The sequence below is a fragment of the Cherax quadricarinatus genome, chromosome 79, assembly GCF_038502225.1.
Source record: "Cherax quadricarinatus isolate ZL_2023a chromosome 79, ASM3850222v1, whole genome shotgun sequence".
Classification (NCBI taxonomy): Eukaryota; Metazoa; Arthropoda; class Malacostraca; order Decapoda; family Parastacidae; genus Cherax; species Cherax quadricarinatus.
Window position 1 is genome coordinate 10625374 of NC_091370.1, and position 20033 is coordinate 10645406.

General features: G+C 44.6%; 1 protein-coding gene across 7 annotated transcripts in view; it reads left to right on the forward strand.

Annotated features, from left to right (window-relative positions):
- LOC128702649 (nucleolin-like) overlaps positions 1-10822 on the forward strand; it is a 44872-nt gene extending 34050 nt beyond the window's left edge. For all 7 annotated transcript variants that reach the window (XM_053796989.2, XM_053796993.2, XM_053796991.2 and 4 more), the window contains 2 exons: positions 8649-8812; positions 9231-10822. In XM_053796989.2, coding sequence (XP_053652964.1) covers positions 8658-8812; positions 9231-9645 — 570 coding nt within the window. In that variant the 5' untranslated portion in view covers positions 8649-8657 and the 3' untranslated portion in view covers positions 9646-10822. The remainder of the gene's footprint in view (positions 1-8648; positions 8813-9230) is intronic.
- The last annotated feature ends 9211 nt before the right edge of the window (positions 10823-20033 follow it).

Below are 20033 nucleotides of genomic sequence, written 5' to 3' on the forward strand. Positions count from 1 at the left end.
TATGCAGCAGACATCCTTCTCGGTACATAATAGATCTTCCTGTCTATTTATAGAGACCATTTCCCCACAATGAATTTTCAGGCCTCTGAAATTTGTTATTCAGAATAACTTTACTGAGGATTCTAAGTTGCTGCTCAGTTTTGGGATGTAAGAATGTCCGTCTCCTTCAGCTCCTTTGGTACTCCTCTGATGGACCAGGTGTCTCAGCTCCTTCAGTACCCTTTTTAATAGTGCCCTAATTATTCCAAAGTGCAACTAATGTGACATTTATTGTGGCAACGTTTCGCTCTCCAGGAGCTTTATCAAGCCATTACAAACAATACATGGACACAGAGGGTATATAAAGGCTCTGAGTGAGGTGCAATACTAGTGAGGTACCATTTCGATGTTCACTAGTGGTAGTGGTAGTAGTAGTAGTAGTAGTTTTACCTGGAGTTTACCTGGAGAGAGTTCCGGGGGTCAACGCCCCCGCGGCCCGGGGCGGGTAGAGCAATTAATTCGTACATGAGTAAAAGGATATAAAAGCTATTACTTGGGTAACGAATTAATTGCTCTACCATATTGTATTATTTTTGTTACTACTACTACTACTACTACTACTACTACTAATACTACCACTAGTGAACATCGAAATGGTACCTCACTAGTATTCACCTCACTCAGAGCCTTTATATACCCTCTGTGTCCATGTATTGTTTGTAATAGCTTGATAAAGCTCCTGGAGAGCGAAACGTTGCCACAATAAATGTCACATTAGTTGCACTTGTGTCCTTTTACAATACTTTTGTTGGTGGGTTGGTTTTGACATGGACCTACCAACAGGCTATAAACCGGTTTTTGATTAATGAAAGGTGGGTCGAGTACCAACCAGGTCTTGAGCTGCATGACCCAGTAGAACTTACTGACAACACAAGAAAAGAAAAAATTGTTATGGTAATACCGACAAGATGTGGACAATGTCACATACCGTTCAGGACATTTATTATAGGAAACGTTTCGCCACGTATAGTGACGAAGCCATTGAAATAAATGTCTTGAACTGCATGACTTAAGAAATCGTAATGACACGATTGCAAACAAACCATACCCCCGGCCGGGATTGAACCCGCGGTCGGGCTGGAGTTTTGAGACTCTATGACCGCGGGTTCAATCCCGGCCGGGGGTATGGTTTGAACTGCATATAAGTGTCGTTTTCCACATAAAAGAACACTGCAACAGGCCTACTGGCCTATACAAGGCAGGGTCATCTCTAAACCAACCATTCCCACCCACTACTTTACATAAAAAAGGAGGAACACTGCACCAGGTCTACTGACCCGTATTAGGCAGATCTTTCTGAAACCCAAACCCACTAGAAAAAAAATATTTGCCCAACCCATTTTCGATACATACCTTTTCCCAAAGCTACCCAGGATCTTTTTTATATATTGAGAGCACATCTTGGGCAGACAAAATACATATATATAGTATAACACTGTGGAGAACAATAAGTATAATGGTAATGGCTTGATAAAGCTCCTGGAGAGCGAAACGTTGCCACAATAAAATGTCACATTAGCTGCACTTGTGTCCTTTTACTTTACATATAATAAGTATATACATAAATTATTAAAAACGTTGTTGGACACAGGAGAAGCAACCCGTCACAGACAAAAACAAAAAAGAAAGACCAAGCGTACTATACATCACTCAAGCCTCCTATCAGTATATATATAAGAAAAGCACATGAAATTATCACACCATACTCGTGTAGGTGCAAGTACAAGAAACAACACACATATATATTATTGTAAAAGTAGCGCATATTCCTGATAAATGTATCTGTATCCCCCGGAGGTAAACACACCTCCGCCGGAGGTACACACACCTCCCCCGGAGGTAAACACACCTCCGCCGGAGGTACACACACCTCCCCCGGAGGTAAACACACCTCCGCCGGAGGTACACACACCTCCCCCGGAGGTACACACACCTCCCCCGGAGGTACACACACCTCCCCCGGAGGTACACACACCTCCCCCGGAGGTACACACACCTCCCCCGGAGGTACACACACCTCCCCCGGAGGTACACACACCTCCCCCGGAGGTACACACACCTCCCCCGGAGGTACACACACCTCCCCCGGAGGTAAACACACCTCCGCCGGAGGTACACACACCTCCCCCGGAGGTAAACACACCTCCGCCAAATACACTGGCCACAATTACTAAATTATCATGTTGTTGTACACATACCTAGATATATCATCATGCATAGTAAAGACTATCAACAAATCAAGTTCACATCACAGGCTTCCATAACCTAATGCGAACACATAAATAGAAACTACTCCATCACAACCTTTTCACTGCACAAAAGTCAACTAGCAAAGCAAAGGTGTATACAAGAGACAAGTTGCAAATTCAGTCTCTCCAACACTCCTTACCCCCCTCTTCCCCCCCCCTCATTTGGGCAACCGCCCACTTTCTCTCATCATTACACATAACCCTGTCAGTCTTATAGCCGTACATGAGCATATAACCTGTCACAGCGCGACAGTTTCACAATCACTACGATCCTCACCCAAGCATCCTTACAGCCTACATGCGTACATTACCTCTAAAAAATTATACACCTCCACCCTCTAATATATGTGATGGTAAGTGACCAAGCAAGTGCAAAGCCATATATACGTAGAGAGTAATGCAGTCATCATCCCGTGGGACACGTATGCAAAAGTATAAACCGATAATCCCCACACCCAAACTGGATGGCACTTTTATTCCGGCTGTCATCACCCTTGCATCCCAACACCTACTAACCACACTGAATCATCCCTTGTTCACGTCTAAGTCCATCGCCCCCCCTCCCCCTCACACACACACACACACACACACACACACACACACACACACACACACACACAGATTAAGGGAAATCGGCCTGACGACACTGGAGGACAGGAGGATCAGGGGAGACATGATAACGACATACAAAATACTGCGTGGAATAGACAAGGTGGACAAAGACAGGATGTTCCAGGGAGGGGGCACAGAAACAAGAGGCCACAATTATAAGTTGAAGACACAAATGAGTCAGAGAGATATTAGGAAGTATTTCTTCAGTCATAGAGTTGTCAGGCAGTGGAATAGCCTAGAAAATGACGTAGTGGAGGCAGGAACCATACACAGTTTTAAGACTAGGTTTGATAAAGCTCATGGAGCGGGGAGAAAGAGGGCCCAGTAGCAACCGATGAAGAGGCGGGGCCAGGAGCTAAGACTCGACCCCTGCAACCACAAATAGGTGAGTACACTCACACTCACACTCACACACACACACACACACACACACACACACACACACACACACACACACTCACACACACACACAGTCTCACACACACACACACACACACACACACACACACACACACACACACACACACACACACACACACACATACACACACATACACACACACACACACACACACACATACACACACACACACACACACACACACACACACACATCTATCGAAACAGGGAGATTGCCTGAGGCATGGAAGACAGCAAATGTAGTCCCAATCTTTAAAAAAAGAGACAGACATGAAGCATTAAACTACAGACCAGTGTCACTGACATGTATAGTATGCAAAATCATGGAGAAGATTATCAGGAGAAGAGTGGTGGAACACCTAGAAAGGAACGATCTCATCAACAGAGCCAACATGGTTTCAGGGACGGAAAATCCTGTGTCACAAACCTACTGGAGTTCTATGACATGGTGACAGCAGTAAGACAAGAGAGAGAGGGGTGGGTGGATTGCATTTTCTTGGACTGCAAGAAGGCGTTTGACACAGTTCCACACAAGAGATTGGTGCAAAAACTGGAGGACCAAGCAGGGATAACAGGGAAGGCACTACAATGGATCAGGGAATACTTGTCAGGAAGACAGCAGCGAGTCATGGTACGTGGCGAGGTGTCAGAGTGGGCACCTGTGACCAGCGGGGTCCCACAGGGGTCAGTCCTAGGACCAGTGCTGTTTCTGGTATTTGTGAACGACATGACGGAAGGAATAGACTCTGAGGTGTCCCTGTTTGCAGATGACGTGAAGTTGATGAGAAGAATTCACTCGATCGAAGACCAGGCAGAACTACAAAGGGATCTGGACAGGCTGCAGACCTGGTCCAGCAATTGGCTCCTGGAGTTCAATCCCACCAAGTGCAAAGTCATGAAGATTGGGGAAGGGCAAAGAAGGCCGCAGACGGAGTACAGTCTAGGGGGTCAGAGACTACAAACCTCACTCAAGGAAAAAGATCTTGGGGTGAGTATAACACCAGGCACATCTCCTGAAGCGCACATCAACCAAATAACTGCTGCAGCATATGGGCGCCTAGCAAACCTCAGAACAGCATTCCGACATCTTAATAAGGAATCATTCAGGACCCTGTACACCGTGTACGTTAGGCCCATATTGGAGTATGCGGCACCAGTTTGGAACCCACACCTAGCCAAGCACGTGAAGAAACTAGAGAAAGTGCAAAGGTTTGCAACAAGACTAGTCCCAGAGCTAAGAGGTATGTCCTACGAGGAGAGGTTAAGGGAAATCAACCTGACGACACTGGAGGACAGGAGAGATAGGGGGGACATGATAACGACATACAAAATACTGAGAGGAATTGACAAGGTGGACAAAGACAGGATGTTCCAGAGATTGGACACAGTAACAAGGGGACACAGTTGGAAGCTGAAGACACAGATGAATCACAGGGATGTTAGGAAGTATTTCTTCAGCCACAGAGTAGTCAGTAAGTGGAATAGTTTGGGAAGCGATGTAGTGGAGGCAGGATCCATACATAGCTTTAAGCAGAGGTATGATAAAGCTCACGGCTCAGGGAGAGTGACCTAGTAGCGATCAGTGAAGAGGCGGGGCCAGGAGCTCGGACTCGACCCCCGCAACCTCAACTAGGTGAGTACAACTAGGTGAGTACACTCACACTCCCAGCGGTGAGCCCACTGGAACCCCGGTTGACAGTCCCAATCCATGCCCCAGCCATGACAACCCCCCCACTACAAAGCTAGTAAGATCGCAATAGTTAAACCACGATAACCTGTGGGGAAGGCTCCCTCGCACCACGATCCATATATTTCCCTATTCCTGCAAACTGTCCTATAGAAAGTAGCTGCCATTACCTGTTTCCTCACAACCCAATCCCCATTCTCACGCATACCCCACGACACGTACACAAAATCTACCATTGAATATGCCAATGCTCGTTGCGTACTCTCTGGCACCCCTCCCACATCCAAAACGAGCGCTCTCAACTCTGGTATGCCCCCCCCTCCCACTCGTCTCACTAGCCTACTCATCTAATCCCGAACATTCCCCAAACATTCGCAAAAATACACCGCATGATATGCCGTATCCTCTCCACCACACACCCCACACCCACTCTCCTCTACTACTCATCTCACCCGTAGAACTGCTTTTGATGGCAAAATGCCATGCAGGAAACGGAACATAACCTCCCGCACCCGAGGCCTGAGCTTCAACTTACGAAAACTTCACCAAATATCTCCCCATCCATACATGGGATATATTCCCTCCACCGGCACCACCACCCGGCTCCCAATCACTCTCGCCAAAACCCCCACGTGGATCTTGCCAGGCTCCCGAAAGGACCATGAGGGTATGCAGCAGCACCTCACATTCCCTCAACTCTGCACCCACATACCACCTCTTCACTCCCTCATACAGAAGCTTTAACCCCCCACACCCCACGACTCGTACATACTCCCTTCGTAAGTAAACACATTTTACCCAACGCCGCAGATCCAATAACCCTAAACCCCCTGATGTTCCGGCAGCATTACCACCTCCCTCCTCAGCCAATCACACCCAGAACCCCATATAAACTTAAACACCCTCTTTAAGATACTCGTAATTCCTTTCCCCGTTATGGGGTAAACTGCCGCCAAACCTTACTGTATAGTAACGTGTTTACCACGATGGCCCTCTGCAACAATGTCAAATGGTATGGTCGCAAACTCCCCAATCTATGCTGCACCCGTTCCACAATGCGCTCGGAGTTCCTCTCTCGACAGCACTTGATCCTCCATAACACTATGCCACATATCTTTAAGCTATCTACTACCCTCCACTCCACACCAGCATCCCAATCTCCATGCCAGTTCCAATTTCCTAGCTGTAGTAAGCATGATTTCTCCACATTGACCCTCATCCCTGTAGCCTCCCCAAAAGTACAAATGACCTCTCCCACCCCTCTCAAACTCTTCCCCTCCCGCGCGAGTACCGTCGTGTCGTCAACATATTCTACGATCCCTGGCTCACACCCCACCTCCCCTATCCACCCCCCCAGATACATGCCTCAATGAGTCTATAATTGGGTCCTGAACACAGGCAAACAGAATTTGAGAAAGTGGACATCCTTGCCTGAAGCCCCGCCCCATACGTACCGCCTCCCCTATATGACCATTGATTTGCACATGCACCCGTGCCCCTCGATACAATGTCTCCACCCATTTCGCAACTTCCTCCCCAAATCCCAGCTTGAGAAGGATCCACCGCAATGCTTCCCATTCCACATGGTCATATGCTCCCTGCCAATCCAAAGCAAGTAAGCCATCCCCTTTTCTCCCCAAACCCTCCACAAACCCCCTAAGACGTTCGTGGCCCTCGACCATAGATCTGCCAGGCAACCCGTATTGCCCTCCCGATACGACACGCTCCACGACGCATTTCAGGTGATTACCCAGTATTTTTGCAAACAATTTATAATCCACACATAGTAAAGAAATCGCCTGATAATCCTTTAGGGTATTCTGGACCTCTCCCTTCGGGACCAGAACAACTACCACTGTGGCTCGTAATTCCCCAAACATCCCCTTCTCCTTCATGATATTCATTAACTCCACCAGAAATCCACTCATCAACTTCCAATTCTGCAGGTAAAATTCACAGGGCAATCCATCTATCCCCGGAGTCTTTCCTGTATGCATGCTCACCAATGCCCGCTAAACCTCGCCCTCATCTATCTCCCCACCCAGCGCTACTTGATCACTACGCCCCAATGAACATGGCACTAGCTCACTAGCCTCACCTCCCACTCCACTACTCCCCAAATACTGCTCATACCATGCATCCGCATAACCACTCATCCCCTCTGTCGTCCGCAACACTTGCCCCTCCCGATAACCCTCCACTTCAGAGTGGACGACTAACCTACCAACCTCAGTGGCTTTCTGATGGTGCTGCTGACCCCGTAAAGCACACGCCAATGGTCGATCGCTCCACAACACCTCCTCAACCCCCCCCCTGCACACACACTGCATTAAACTGTTCATTTTGCAGCTCACGAATCCTTCCCTTCAACGTTTCTATCTCCTCCACAGGATATACTCCCCCGTGTCCACCTCTTCTGTAGCAATCCCTCAACCTACCCTCTAGGTATTGAATGAGCCAATACGATTGTTGCATTATGCGTTTCCCTTCCCTCACATAAAACTGACGTATTCGTCCCTTAGCCACCCCATCTCACCACCCCAGCAAATCCTCTACACCCCGCCTTTCCTCACTGAGCTCTGCCTACAACGCCTCGAAGCCTCCCTGCCCCTCCTCATCACCTAAAATCCTCGTATTTAGTTTCCAATAGCTCTTGCACCTCCTGGCCAGCCCATCCCACCCCAGTCAACCACAACCGCCCTATGATCAGAATATTCCACTTCCACCGTCCGCGAGGACTCTACTCTCACCTGCATTGTGACGTACACCCGATCTAGCCTCGCCGCATATCTATGTCTAACTAAAGTGTGCTCCACCTCCCAAGCCCCACCCCCAAATACGTCACGGGGAGACACATCTCTCAGAAGACCACCTAGGATAGTTGAAAAATGCCCCACCCCACGAGGCTCAACGTCTGCCCTGCGAATAACACAATTCCAATCCCCCCCCACGATAGCAACAGCTGGTAAAGAGCGGAAATAATAAACGAGCTCATCCCTCACGAAATCTGCTTTCAGATGTGCATCACTCTCCGCGGGTGCATACACACACACAAACGCCACTCGCTCGCCCATCCACCATCCATCCACTCTTATAATACGCCCCTCACCCCCCCTTCACTTATACTAACCACAAATGGGCTCGCCTCCCGGAGTAGGACTCCCACCTCTCCCTTCAGGCGCCCTGTCTGCATCACAAAAGCCCTATATCCATCCACCTCCAATACACGCCCCACCTTGATATTGTGCTCTTGCACAAAAACGACATCCACTCTATGCCGGCACAAGAAACTTGCAAACCACGCACGCTTCACATCCTGACACAAACCATTAATGTTAACTGTCATACACCTTAGGCCAGCGGTGATTTCTTCTCCCTGTGCTTTGACACCTTCACAACGCCACCATGTCCCTTCGGACCTCCTTTACGCATGTGTCTACTGGCAGCCCTGACCCCTCCCCGGTCCAGCTCCCGGTCTGAAGTCCCCGAGGGACCACCACCATCTTCTTCCACCACCACTACCTTGCTGGTTCTCTGTGCTGGAGTCAGGACATCAGGTACACACGTTGCACATGTGTGTAATTCATTATCTTTACGAAACACAGTAACTCTCACATCTCTTCACTCTGTCTCCTCTACAGTTCTCAGCCATGGGTTTTTCACTGTGTCTTCTCGTCACCACGGTGGTGGCATCCGTCGCTCTCTCCAGCGCTGATAAAACTCCTCAACGACCTCTTTATCGGACTCTCAGGTCGTTCCAGAACTTCAGAAATGACTTTTCCTCCAGCCCTGGAGGCAGATATATGTGAGTAACTGTGGCAATGGCTCTTGGAGTTCCCTGCCCTTTTTTTTCAACATTTCAACATATTTCTTATTAGAAATGAAATGAAAATATTGAGTTTGTTTCCATTCAGGTTAATTCACAAACTGGCAACTGTAAAATTCTTTGTGGCATTCAGGTTAATTCACAATAATTGTATCAACTGTGAAATTCCGATACATTCAGGTTAATTTAGTCATTGTGGCAACTGTGAAATTCTTTGAGTGAATCAGGTTAATGTACAATCGTTATTATAAGTGTAGAGTGACAGGATAAGGTGTGTAAACATTCAAGATTCTTGTGATTGTTACCCCGGTGAATGACTCGGTTATTGAGTTATTTTTGAGTCAGAGGTAACAGCGGTCTCGCTTATCCTCAGTAACACTCGTTTGTCGCTCCTCAGTTTCGTGTATCACGTTGGAGACAGTGAACGCCATGAGGAACGCAACGAGGAAGGTGAAGTGCGAGGTCGGTACTCCTTCGTGGCTCCAGAGGGAGATGAATACCAGTTTAAGTATGATGCTGATGCTGACGGGTACCGCGTGGAGAGTGACGCCCTTCCCTCCGCTCCTGAAGACACTGACGACGTCAAGAGGGCCAAGAAGGAGTTCTTCGAGGCCTACCAGAAGGCCCTCGAACTCGCCGAAGACGACGACTACGAGTACTCCGAGGAGAGCCATGAGGAATCCGATGAGGAAGAGTCGAGCGAGGAATCCGACGAGGACTTAGAAGACGATTCAGAGGAGGAAAGTCAAAGACACTTCCAGGGAGTTCCAAACTTTGGATTCCGTTACCCTTACTCTTTCAGCGGGAAATAGAACCTTCGTCAGCATGACGAAACCACAGGACGAGTCTCCTAGTTAGCTTTCTCCTAGACAGCCTTACGCCTCTACCTAGCCATCCCATGACAGTCTTCTAGCGATCAACACGAGTTTTTACCCCTAGCCAGCATCTCGCCACACCCATCATAGCCAGCGCTGCTTCAGTCCCTCTGTCCTTCAAGGGAAAACCGGGCAAAACAAACAACAGTTTCCAAACCGGTATAAACCTTGGCAATCAATATCGACAAATTGGTTTATAAAGACATGTAAACAAAAACTAGGACATAGAAAACGGTTTCGGTCCTGGGACTTTTAGTGATCAGGGTCCCAGGACCGAAACATTTTGTAATATGTCATGGTGTTTGTTTACGTGTCCTTTTAAACCAAATTCCACACTGCACCTCGGTAAACCATCACGTCTCGGATAAAAGAACACAACTGCAACTAATGTGACATTTTACTGTGGCAACGTTTCGCTCTCCGGGAGCTTTGTCAAGCCATTCACTCCTGGAGAGCGAAACGTTGCCACAATAAAACATCGCAGTAATTGCAAATGTGTCCTTTTACCTAAGATATTGTGGGTAATTCAACCAACATTATTACACCACGTCTCGGTATTTAAAAAAAAAATCAAGGCTAAGGAAAAGATCCCCCAAATGACTATCTTTATGGATTCACCTCGTATCCTGTAGCTTATAAAACAGTGTATATGTTTGTGTGTGTGTGTTTTATATATATATTTATATATATTATTTATTTGATGTCTCTTTCTAGTCCAGTATCGATTAATTTGAGAAAACACGTGATTTCGGGTAGGTCTCTTGATCCAAGGAATAATAGCTATGGTTTCCTTGAATCAAGCCTCATCACCTTCCCTTGTCCCAAGCGTTAAACCCCGTACAGATTTAACGCTTATTCATATATTTTAAACATAATTTTGTAGAAAATATCTCTTAGCGAAAGCTCAATATTTAATATATTTTAGAGATATTTATGAAAGTCAATATATTTTGCTATTATATGAATCGTATGAGACTGCCATTACCGTATGAATGTAGTGATGGATGAGTGTGTTCGTATGTATTGTTGGATGACAGAGTATGTAACTCTTGAAGGTTGAAAGTCTTTTCATATGTTGTACACAATTGCTTTTGTATTATATATAAATGCAATATTTGTCTTTTGATTTTCCTTGTGTATTGGCCTTTTCCCACCGAGGCAGGGTGACCCAGAAAGAAAGAAAAACCCATAAAAGAAAAAACTTTTATTCAATACTTTCACCATCATTCATACATAATCATATATATATATATATATATATATATATATATATATAATATTATAAATAGGGAAGTACCACCTCTATAGCTGGACTGGGGACCCTCATCCTCAGAGAAGACAATAAACGTACCTCAGGGAAAACTCAAGGTTCTCACCGGAGATGTTTGAATATTTTCTTCTCCTACCACCCCCTATATATTTTACATTCTTTGTGAACATTTATTAATAGAATAAATTTACAGAAAAATATGAACATGAATACAATGGTACAATGTATTAAAGATCATGAATTTCCTCCAGCTCCTCCGAAACCGGACGCGAGCCAAGTATGCAGCAAGCATTTCCCCTCTGGATGGCGACGCTGAGGCGCTGGAACATGAAAGTGGCTGCCCTTGGGTCCCTAGTAGTGTCGATGAGTCTGGAACCCAATTCTTTAAGGAAACGTGTGGCATTTTTTCCCCATGATCCTAAGGTCTCTGCTCCCACTGGGACAAACTGATACTGTTGGCTTATGTCCCTGTACTTGCTGACCTTTACTCCTCCCTGTGGTCAGCAGCTCCTCCCCGTCGTCCAACACTGTGATGGATATTGGTGTCAGCCAGTGTGGACACAGGTATAGTCCCATATAATATAAATTAATGTAGATAAATTATTGATACGAACTAGAAGGAAGGATAGAGAACAGCCCAAAGCTCAGCAATCACCGAGACTGATAGGTTCACCACTATCACATATAATACTCCCCAGAGGATGTCATGAGATGAGAGAGGCAATAGAAAACTGAAGAGGAATCAGCACTTTACGGAAAGGCAGCAACGGAGGTTTGTAGACTGGAAGACCTGTACCTACCCTCAGGTTCTTTTGTACCCATGAAATCGTTGTGTATCATGAAGGTTGAACCTGCAGATGTTAAACATGTGCAAAACGTGATGAAGGCTCTGTCCTTTGTCTTTTAATGGCCTGGTCTCTGATCTGCCAGGCTGTTTGTGACTCGAAATTCTTGAAGGGTTTGTTGCTAGTGCTGAATTACTCTTTCAAATTATTCCTGTACCGCCAATCAAGTCTGTACCGAGTCAGGATATTATAGGAGAGTACAGACAGGAGGCACGTCTGTCTCGAACTTGGGAGACGGAGGATGAAGCCTCCAACACGTCTTGCGCTGAATGACCTACATTGGTTTAGTGCTTAAAATTAATATTGAACTGTATCAGAAGACCAAGGGACGATTGCAAGAGTTCGTTGCTCTTCGTTGCCTATAGAAAATTAAGACCAGCAAGGCGGAGGCTGGAGTCAGTGGAGATGTCATCTTTGATAAGTGTGTAGTGTGAATATTATGTAGAGAATTCGGAGCGTAGAAGACAGTGTGGTTACCAGAGATATGCTCAGAGGGTTGAGGAAGATTTTTGCGGTTCGAACATTTAGTGGAGCAGAATATGATGTCGAGGAGAGTATGTAAATTGGGGGCTTATATATCTCCGTTTCTCCAACTTAGGAAGGGTAGAGGTTTTGAGTGCTGGTGGCATGAGCATCCAGCAGGCTTGCCTGAGCATGTTAGGGTGGAAGCGAATGGAGAATGAATAATTTTCATGAATTAACGTGCTGTTGGAGTATGATTAGTGAAGCATTTATGGAAAGATTCAGAGAAACCGGCTATCAGAACTCGTCTTGTGGAGGTGGGAAGTACAGTGCTACTCTCTGATGGAAGGCTGGGCTTGTAGCAGTTCAGAGGGTTGCAGGGGACGCATTTTCTCCCTCCTGTAATATACCTGTGAATGGCTTCGAGAGTGCCTGATGCCAGGCTTTCTTATTGACCGCTTGATCAACCAGACTGTAGTTGGCAGCAAACCAATAATCCCACCCAACTCTAACAACCTGACTGAAGAACACAACACAGCCAAAACTCGGTATAAGAGAGCTCTCGATCCCCAGAAACTGAAGCTGCCATTCCCTTGGATCAAATCTAATTACCTACCATCTCCCCAGGCCCAATATCACCCCCTATCATTCTTGCAAAAAGCAGTTCTCTCCCCACGAAACTTCACCCCGCCAGGTGTGTCGAAATTCGACCGAGGAATGCGCATTTATTTCTCAAATCGACCACTTCCAAGGAGTCGATCACCTTGGTCGACCCAGTAGACCCCAAAAAAATATATGCCTCTGACCTATGCTCAAAAATTACTCCCGGGAAAATCTTACATTTGACACCTATTATTTCTTTGCTCGCTGCTGTTAATTTTACTTTCGGTTTTAAAAGGGAATATTGATTTTCTGACATAACAAAAAAAGGCACAATACCGTAACTGGAACGATAAACAAATAACCCGCACATAATAGAGAAGCTTACGACGACGTCTCGAGAGGGATGCCCGGGTGTTGCGCATGTGTCTTAATTTCATCTTGTCGGTATTACATACTATTCTTCTACTACTACCACTACTACTACCACTACTACTACCACTACTACTACCACTACTACTACCACTACTACTACCACTACTACTACCACCACCACCTCTTCCTGCCTATATATAGCCGTCCTGCTCCACTTCTGGTTAGTGTGACTTTGTCAATGGTCCAAGTCTGACCGAAACGTCGTCGTAAGCTTCTCTTTTATGTGCGGGTTATTTGTGTTTCTGACAGAAGTTGTGTTTTTAGCAATGACAGGTCTCTTGATGAGGAGAGGGAGGGTTCTTGATTCAGGTGATGGGGTCTTGATTCAAGAAGTGGGGGTCTTGATTCAAGTGAAGAGATCTTGCTTCAAGATCATCATCTTGGCTCACTTTAAGTGATCTTGGTTCAAAGATTTGGAGCTTTACTGAATTCCCCAAGGCTCCGATGCACTCGTAAGAATTTAGCGCTTTCCTATGATCATACTGCTACTATCATTATTCTACTCCTGCTATTACTTATTACTATTTTTACTATTACTACTAGTATTACTAAAAATACTGCTAGTAATACTGGTAGTATTACTAGTACTAGTATTACTAGTACTAGTATTACTAGTATTACTAGTACTAGTATGTATCACTAGACACAGCAGCACACTAGCAATTAGCATACTAGCACATAGCACCATCTAGCATACTAGCACACTAGACACTAGACACCACAATATGCAAGTTACTAGCACACAGTACTACTCAGCACACTAGTATCACTAGTATACTAGCACTACAGCATTACTAGACCACTAGCACTAGCACACTAGTAATTAGCACCACTAAGCCACTAGCACCACCAGCAACTACTAGCACACCAGTACATCAGCACCACCAGTACACTAGCAGCTTACTAGCATACTAGCACCACTCAGACATAGCACCACAGCACACTAGCACCACTAGAAATTTAAAGTAATACAGACAGCAATAGCAGTACCAGCATAGCACCACTAGTATACTAGCACCACTCAGCACACTAGCATACTAGCACACTAGCACTACTAGTACACTAGACCACCAGCATACTAGTACCACTTCAGAAATACTAGCACCACTCAGCATTACAGCACACTAGTACTACTAGTATTACTAGTACTACTAGTATTACTAGTATTACTAGTACTACTAGTATTACTAGTATTACTAGTACTACTAGTACTAGTATTACTAGTACTATTAGTATAACTATTAGTATTACTAGTAGTACTAGTGCTAATAGTATTACTACCGCTATTGCTTCTACGACGCCTCGTACTTTTATGCTAATTAATTATGATTACAAATTATTCTAACAAATGAAAGAAAAATGTGATAGATGAAGATATAATGAAGGCAGATGAAGATATAATGAAGGCAGATGAAGATATAATGAAGGCAGATGAAGATATAATGAAGGCAGATGAAGATATAATGAAGGCAGATGAAGATATAATGAAGGCAGATGAAGATATAATGAAGGCAGATGAAGATATAATGAAGGCAGATGAAGATATAATGAAGGCAGATGAAGATATAATGAAGGCAGATGATATAATGAAGGCAGATGAAGATATAATGAAGGCAGATGATATAATGAAGGCAGATGAAGATATAATGAAGGCAGATGAAGATATAATGAAGGCAGATGATATAATGAAGGCAGATGAAGATATAATGAAGGCAGATGATATAATGAAGGCAGATGAAGATATAATGAAGGCAGATGAAGATATAATGAAGGCAGATGAAGATATAATGAAGGCAGATGATATAATGAAGGCAGATGAAGATATAATGAAGGCAGATGATATAATGAAGGCAGATGAAGATATAATGAAGGCAGATGATATAATGAAGGCAGATGATATGATGAAGGCAGATGAAGATAAGATGAAGGCAGATGATATAATGAAGGCAGATGAAGATATAATGAAGGCAGATGATATAATGAAGGCAGATGAAGATATAATGAAGGCAGATGAAGATATAATGAAGGCAGATGAAGATATAATGAAGGCAGATGATATAATGAAGGCAGATGATATGATGAAGGCAGATGAAGATAAGATGAAGGCAGATGATATAATGAAGGCAGATATAATGAAGGCAGATGATATAATGAAGGCAGATGAAGATATAATGAAGGCAGATGAAGATATAATGAAGGCAGATGATATAATGAAGGCAGATGATATAATGAAGGCAGATGATATGATGAAGGCAGATGAAGATAAGATGAAGGCAGATGATATAATGAAGGCAGATATAATGAAGGCAGATGATATAATGAAGGCAGATGAAGATATAATGAAGGCAGATGAAGATATAATGAAGGCAGATGATATAATGAAGGCAGATGATATAATGAAGGCAGATGATATGATGAAGGCAGATGAAGATAAGATGAAGGCAGATGATATAATGAAGGCAGATATAATGAAGGCAGATGAAGATATAATGAAGGCAGATGAAGATAAGATGAAGGCAGATGATATGATGAAGGCAGATGAAGATAAGATGAAGGCAGATGATATAATGAAGGCAGATATAATGAAGGCAGATGAAGATATAATGAAGGCAGATGAAGATAAGATGAAGGCAGATATGATGAAGGCAGATGAAGATATGATGAAGGCAGATGAAGATATGATGAAGGCAGATGAAGATATAATGAAGGCAGCAACACTCAGAACTTAAGGTCAAGAAGCTCAACTCTGATGTTCACTAACATCTGAAGCTGTAGTCGTCCCCCCCCCCCCGAAACAGAGGAGGTTCACCGTGACCCCCAAGTCTCCTTAAGGAATTCCTTAGAACCTCCTGTAGGTCAGCACATGGTGGAGTTCAGGAGCGGCGCCTCGACCCTCTCCACTCACAACTAGGTCACTACAGTGTGGGGTAATCCATTGACTAGGGCGCAATGTTGTGTGTGCCTGAGTTATGGCTCCCGGCTCCATGTGTCTTTTTTTTTTACCGGGGTTGAGTCCTAGCTCCTGGCCCCGCCTGTTTAGCTTCATTGACAGGGATGACTGATTTCTGAGTCCTGTCATATCTTGAAACTGCGTAATGAATTCGCCTCCATTACTTCCCCATCCAGTTCACTCCACTTCCCCGACGCTGAAAAAGTACATCCCATTATCCCTCTGACTCGCGTTTCTAACTTCCATCTTTGTGATCCTGTATCTGGTCCCAGAATATATAAAATGTCTCAAGCGCACAATAAATTCCTCTGAGAATTTTAAATGTCTTCTCTTCCAGGGTGGTCAGCTTTGTGATATTTAGGCTTTTAGGCCCTTTTTTTTAGGTCTTTAGGTTTTCTTGATGTTTTAGGCTTTTTTAAGCTTTTAGGCTTTAGGCTTTTTTAGATTTTCTTTAAGCTTCTTTTTAGGCTTTCTTTAGGATCTCGTCACATTGCTCCCCTCTCAGCTCTGTGCCTAACCAGGCTGCAAACCTTTTCACTTCCTCAACCCTTTTAAGATTCTTGATCGGAAGTGGGTTCCATGCTGGTGCTGCAGATTCTAGGGTGTGCCCGACATATGCGTTTGACAGACTCTTGAAGGTTTCTGTTGAGATTCCTGAAGGTTAACCTAAATTTGCTAGTTTCCATTTGTGAGATCTTGATGAGATATCTTCAGTGTACTGTTTCCTCCTGGATCCCTTTCGTTGTTTTCTGTGGTCTCTCACCTCTCACTATGTCGTCTCTTGTCTTTCCTCCACCTCACACAATTTCAGTACCTTGCATTTGTTTGGATTGAACTCCAGCAGCCACTTGCTTGATCACCCATGTAACATATCTGAATCTCTCTATTCTCTATTTTTATTCTCAACAGTTTCATGTTTGTAAAATGTGTAGGATTCGATCCGACTTATCAGGTCATTTACATATCTCAAAAGAAGTAAAGGTTATAGCACTTATCCTTGTCGGCAGTCACTTTTTTGCCTTAATTCAACTTGACACTTTCTCCTGCACACACTTTCTGTCTTTCAAGTACACTTTCATTCGTTGTATAATTTCTTATTTTATCCTTGTTTGCTGTACAAGTTTGTGGGTCATTCTTGAGTGGGTGACTGTGTCGATGGCTTTCCTGCAGTCCGGGAAGATGCTGTCTGCCTGTCTTTGCCTTTCTTGCATTGTCAGTAACGTTGTCATAGAAGTTCAGCAGGTTGGCAAGACAGGATCTCCCATCTCTGTATCCTTGGCGGTTTTCACTGCTCCACAGTTCGTAGCTTGTGGCTCTGAGGACACTGAACAGAGGTTTTGATTAAGATACATGTGTAACAGTTGGGTATCTTTGTTGGAACGTTTCGCCTACATAGTAGGCTTCTTCAGTCAAATATAGAGGCAGCAGGTGTAGTACCTGACACACACCTGTGAATGCTACCTGTCACTGCTTCACTGGCTACCCGAAACGATCCCCAGTTGCTGAGCATTCTTAGTCAACTTGTAAGTATTTTATATAACTTTCAACATGAGTTTACTGTGATGGATGCTGGGGCTGTGATGGGTGCTGGGGCTGTGATGGGTGCTGGGGCTGTGATGGGTGCTGGGGCTGTGATGGATGCTGGGGATATGAGGGATGCTGGGGATATGAGGGATGCTGGGGATATAAGGGATGCTGGGGCTGTGATGGATGCTGGGGCTGTGATGGATGCTGGGGCTGTGATGGATGCTGGGGCTGTGATGGATGCTGGGGCTGTGATGGATGCTGGGGCTGTGATGGATGCTGGGGCTGTGATGGATGCTGGGGCTGTGATGGATGCTGGGGCTGTGATGGATGCTGGGGCTGTGATGGATGCTGGGGCTGTGATGGATGCTGGGGCTGTGATGGATGCTGGGGCTGTGATGGATGCTGGGGCTGTGATGGATGCTGGGGCTGTGATGGATGCTGGGGCTGTGATGGATACTGGGGCTGTGATAGGTGCTGGGGCTGTGAACGCTGGGGCTGTGGGAGAGGACAGCTGGGTCACAGACAGCGTCCTCTGACGCAGGCAGAAGACAGTAGCGCCTTCTGTGAAACCTTTCCTCCAATATAAACAATATTTTTTGATATGTATGGGAAGTTATGATAAATATTATTCTTGATTTTATTTTTTGATATATTTATCCAGGTGTTCCAATATCCCCCTTTTGACAATATCTATAAAAAAAAAACAAGAAGTAGTGGAAATAAGTGGTAAAAAGTAGGGGAGTAGTTCATGGCACGAGGGAAGGAAACGGGAACAAAGGTAACAGTAATGGTAGCTGAACTTTTCTCTAGCACGACAGGCTTCGTCAGTCTAACACAGGCGACCAGAATGTGACACATCTGTCATATTCAACAGTTCGTCTGTATTGTGTACCAGCAGTAATACATTTCCTGTCAATCTTCTCCATCACTTTAGAGGATTCGTGCCAGTGAAACCGGTCTGTTGCTCAGCACATCCTCTCTCTCCTCTTTCCTAAATATCTCTAAATTTATTGCCTTGTAGCTATCCAGTAGCTGCCTCATCTCCAGCGACAAGTTTAGCATCTCCTTTACAAGCTCACACAGTGGTTATGCTGCTTCTCGTTGTATATGAATGGCAGACAGTATCGACAAGATGAATTAGACACAAGTACAACATCTGGGTATGGTATAAACCTTGGTAATAAATACCGACAAGTTGGTTTAGAAAGACACGTAAGCAAACATTATGTCATAGTGTTTGCTTACGTGTCTTTCTACACCAACATCTGAGTATCTTTATTTCTATACGTTTCGCCCTCCAGTAGCTTTATCAATACAACATAAGGACATAATGGGAAGAATGTTGAGCTATTTACAAAAGTTGAGATAATCAGTCCCTCAGCGAAGAGATTGTTTACCTTGTGAGTGAATAGATGGATGGGTGGATAAATGGACGGATGAGTGTTAGACGGATAAATGGATGGGCGGATAGATGAGTGGATGTGCTGCTGGTTGAAAGGCTACATGAATCTTCAACTACTCAACTGCCAACTCGATTCACTGTCACTTTCCACCTTTCTGCAAAACCAGTCCGGCTAATCTGCCCAGGATATGTAAGCCAAGCTGGGTAGACTGGCTAGGCTTGCTAGGATTAACAGGATGGGTAGGCTGGGTGCAGGTCACACAGGAGGGGGTCCCAGGGGGGGCCTCACCCTAGGGGGGCCCCACCCTAAGTATAGGTCACTTGTAAAACTCTTGAACTTTGAACAGTGAGATTATCTCAGATCTCCGCGAAAACTTGTGGGCTGCTGACGAATTCTGGTGGGGGGAAGTGGTGGTGGTGGTGGTGGTGGCGAGTTGGGGAGAGGGAGAGGGGTGGGGAAGGAGAACAAAGTATGGGGTGATATATATATATATATATATATATATATATATATATATATATATATATATATATATATATATTATAAAATAATATAAATAAAGTATATATATATAAACCAATTAATCAGAAGAAAACTCTTCTAATGTCAGGGAGTGAGAGAAAGTGTGTATATATATATATATATATATATATATATATATATATATATCAATTTAAAGTGAAAGGAAACAGAACAGTTCTCTTTTTATTAAACACTTTCTTTTTGTCTTTTGTAGGAGATACTCGTAGGTTGAATGTATTACTAGTCTGTGTTGTATTTTAATACATTCAAGTTACCTGTTGTATCTGGGTGACCTGTGAAGGGAAGGCAAT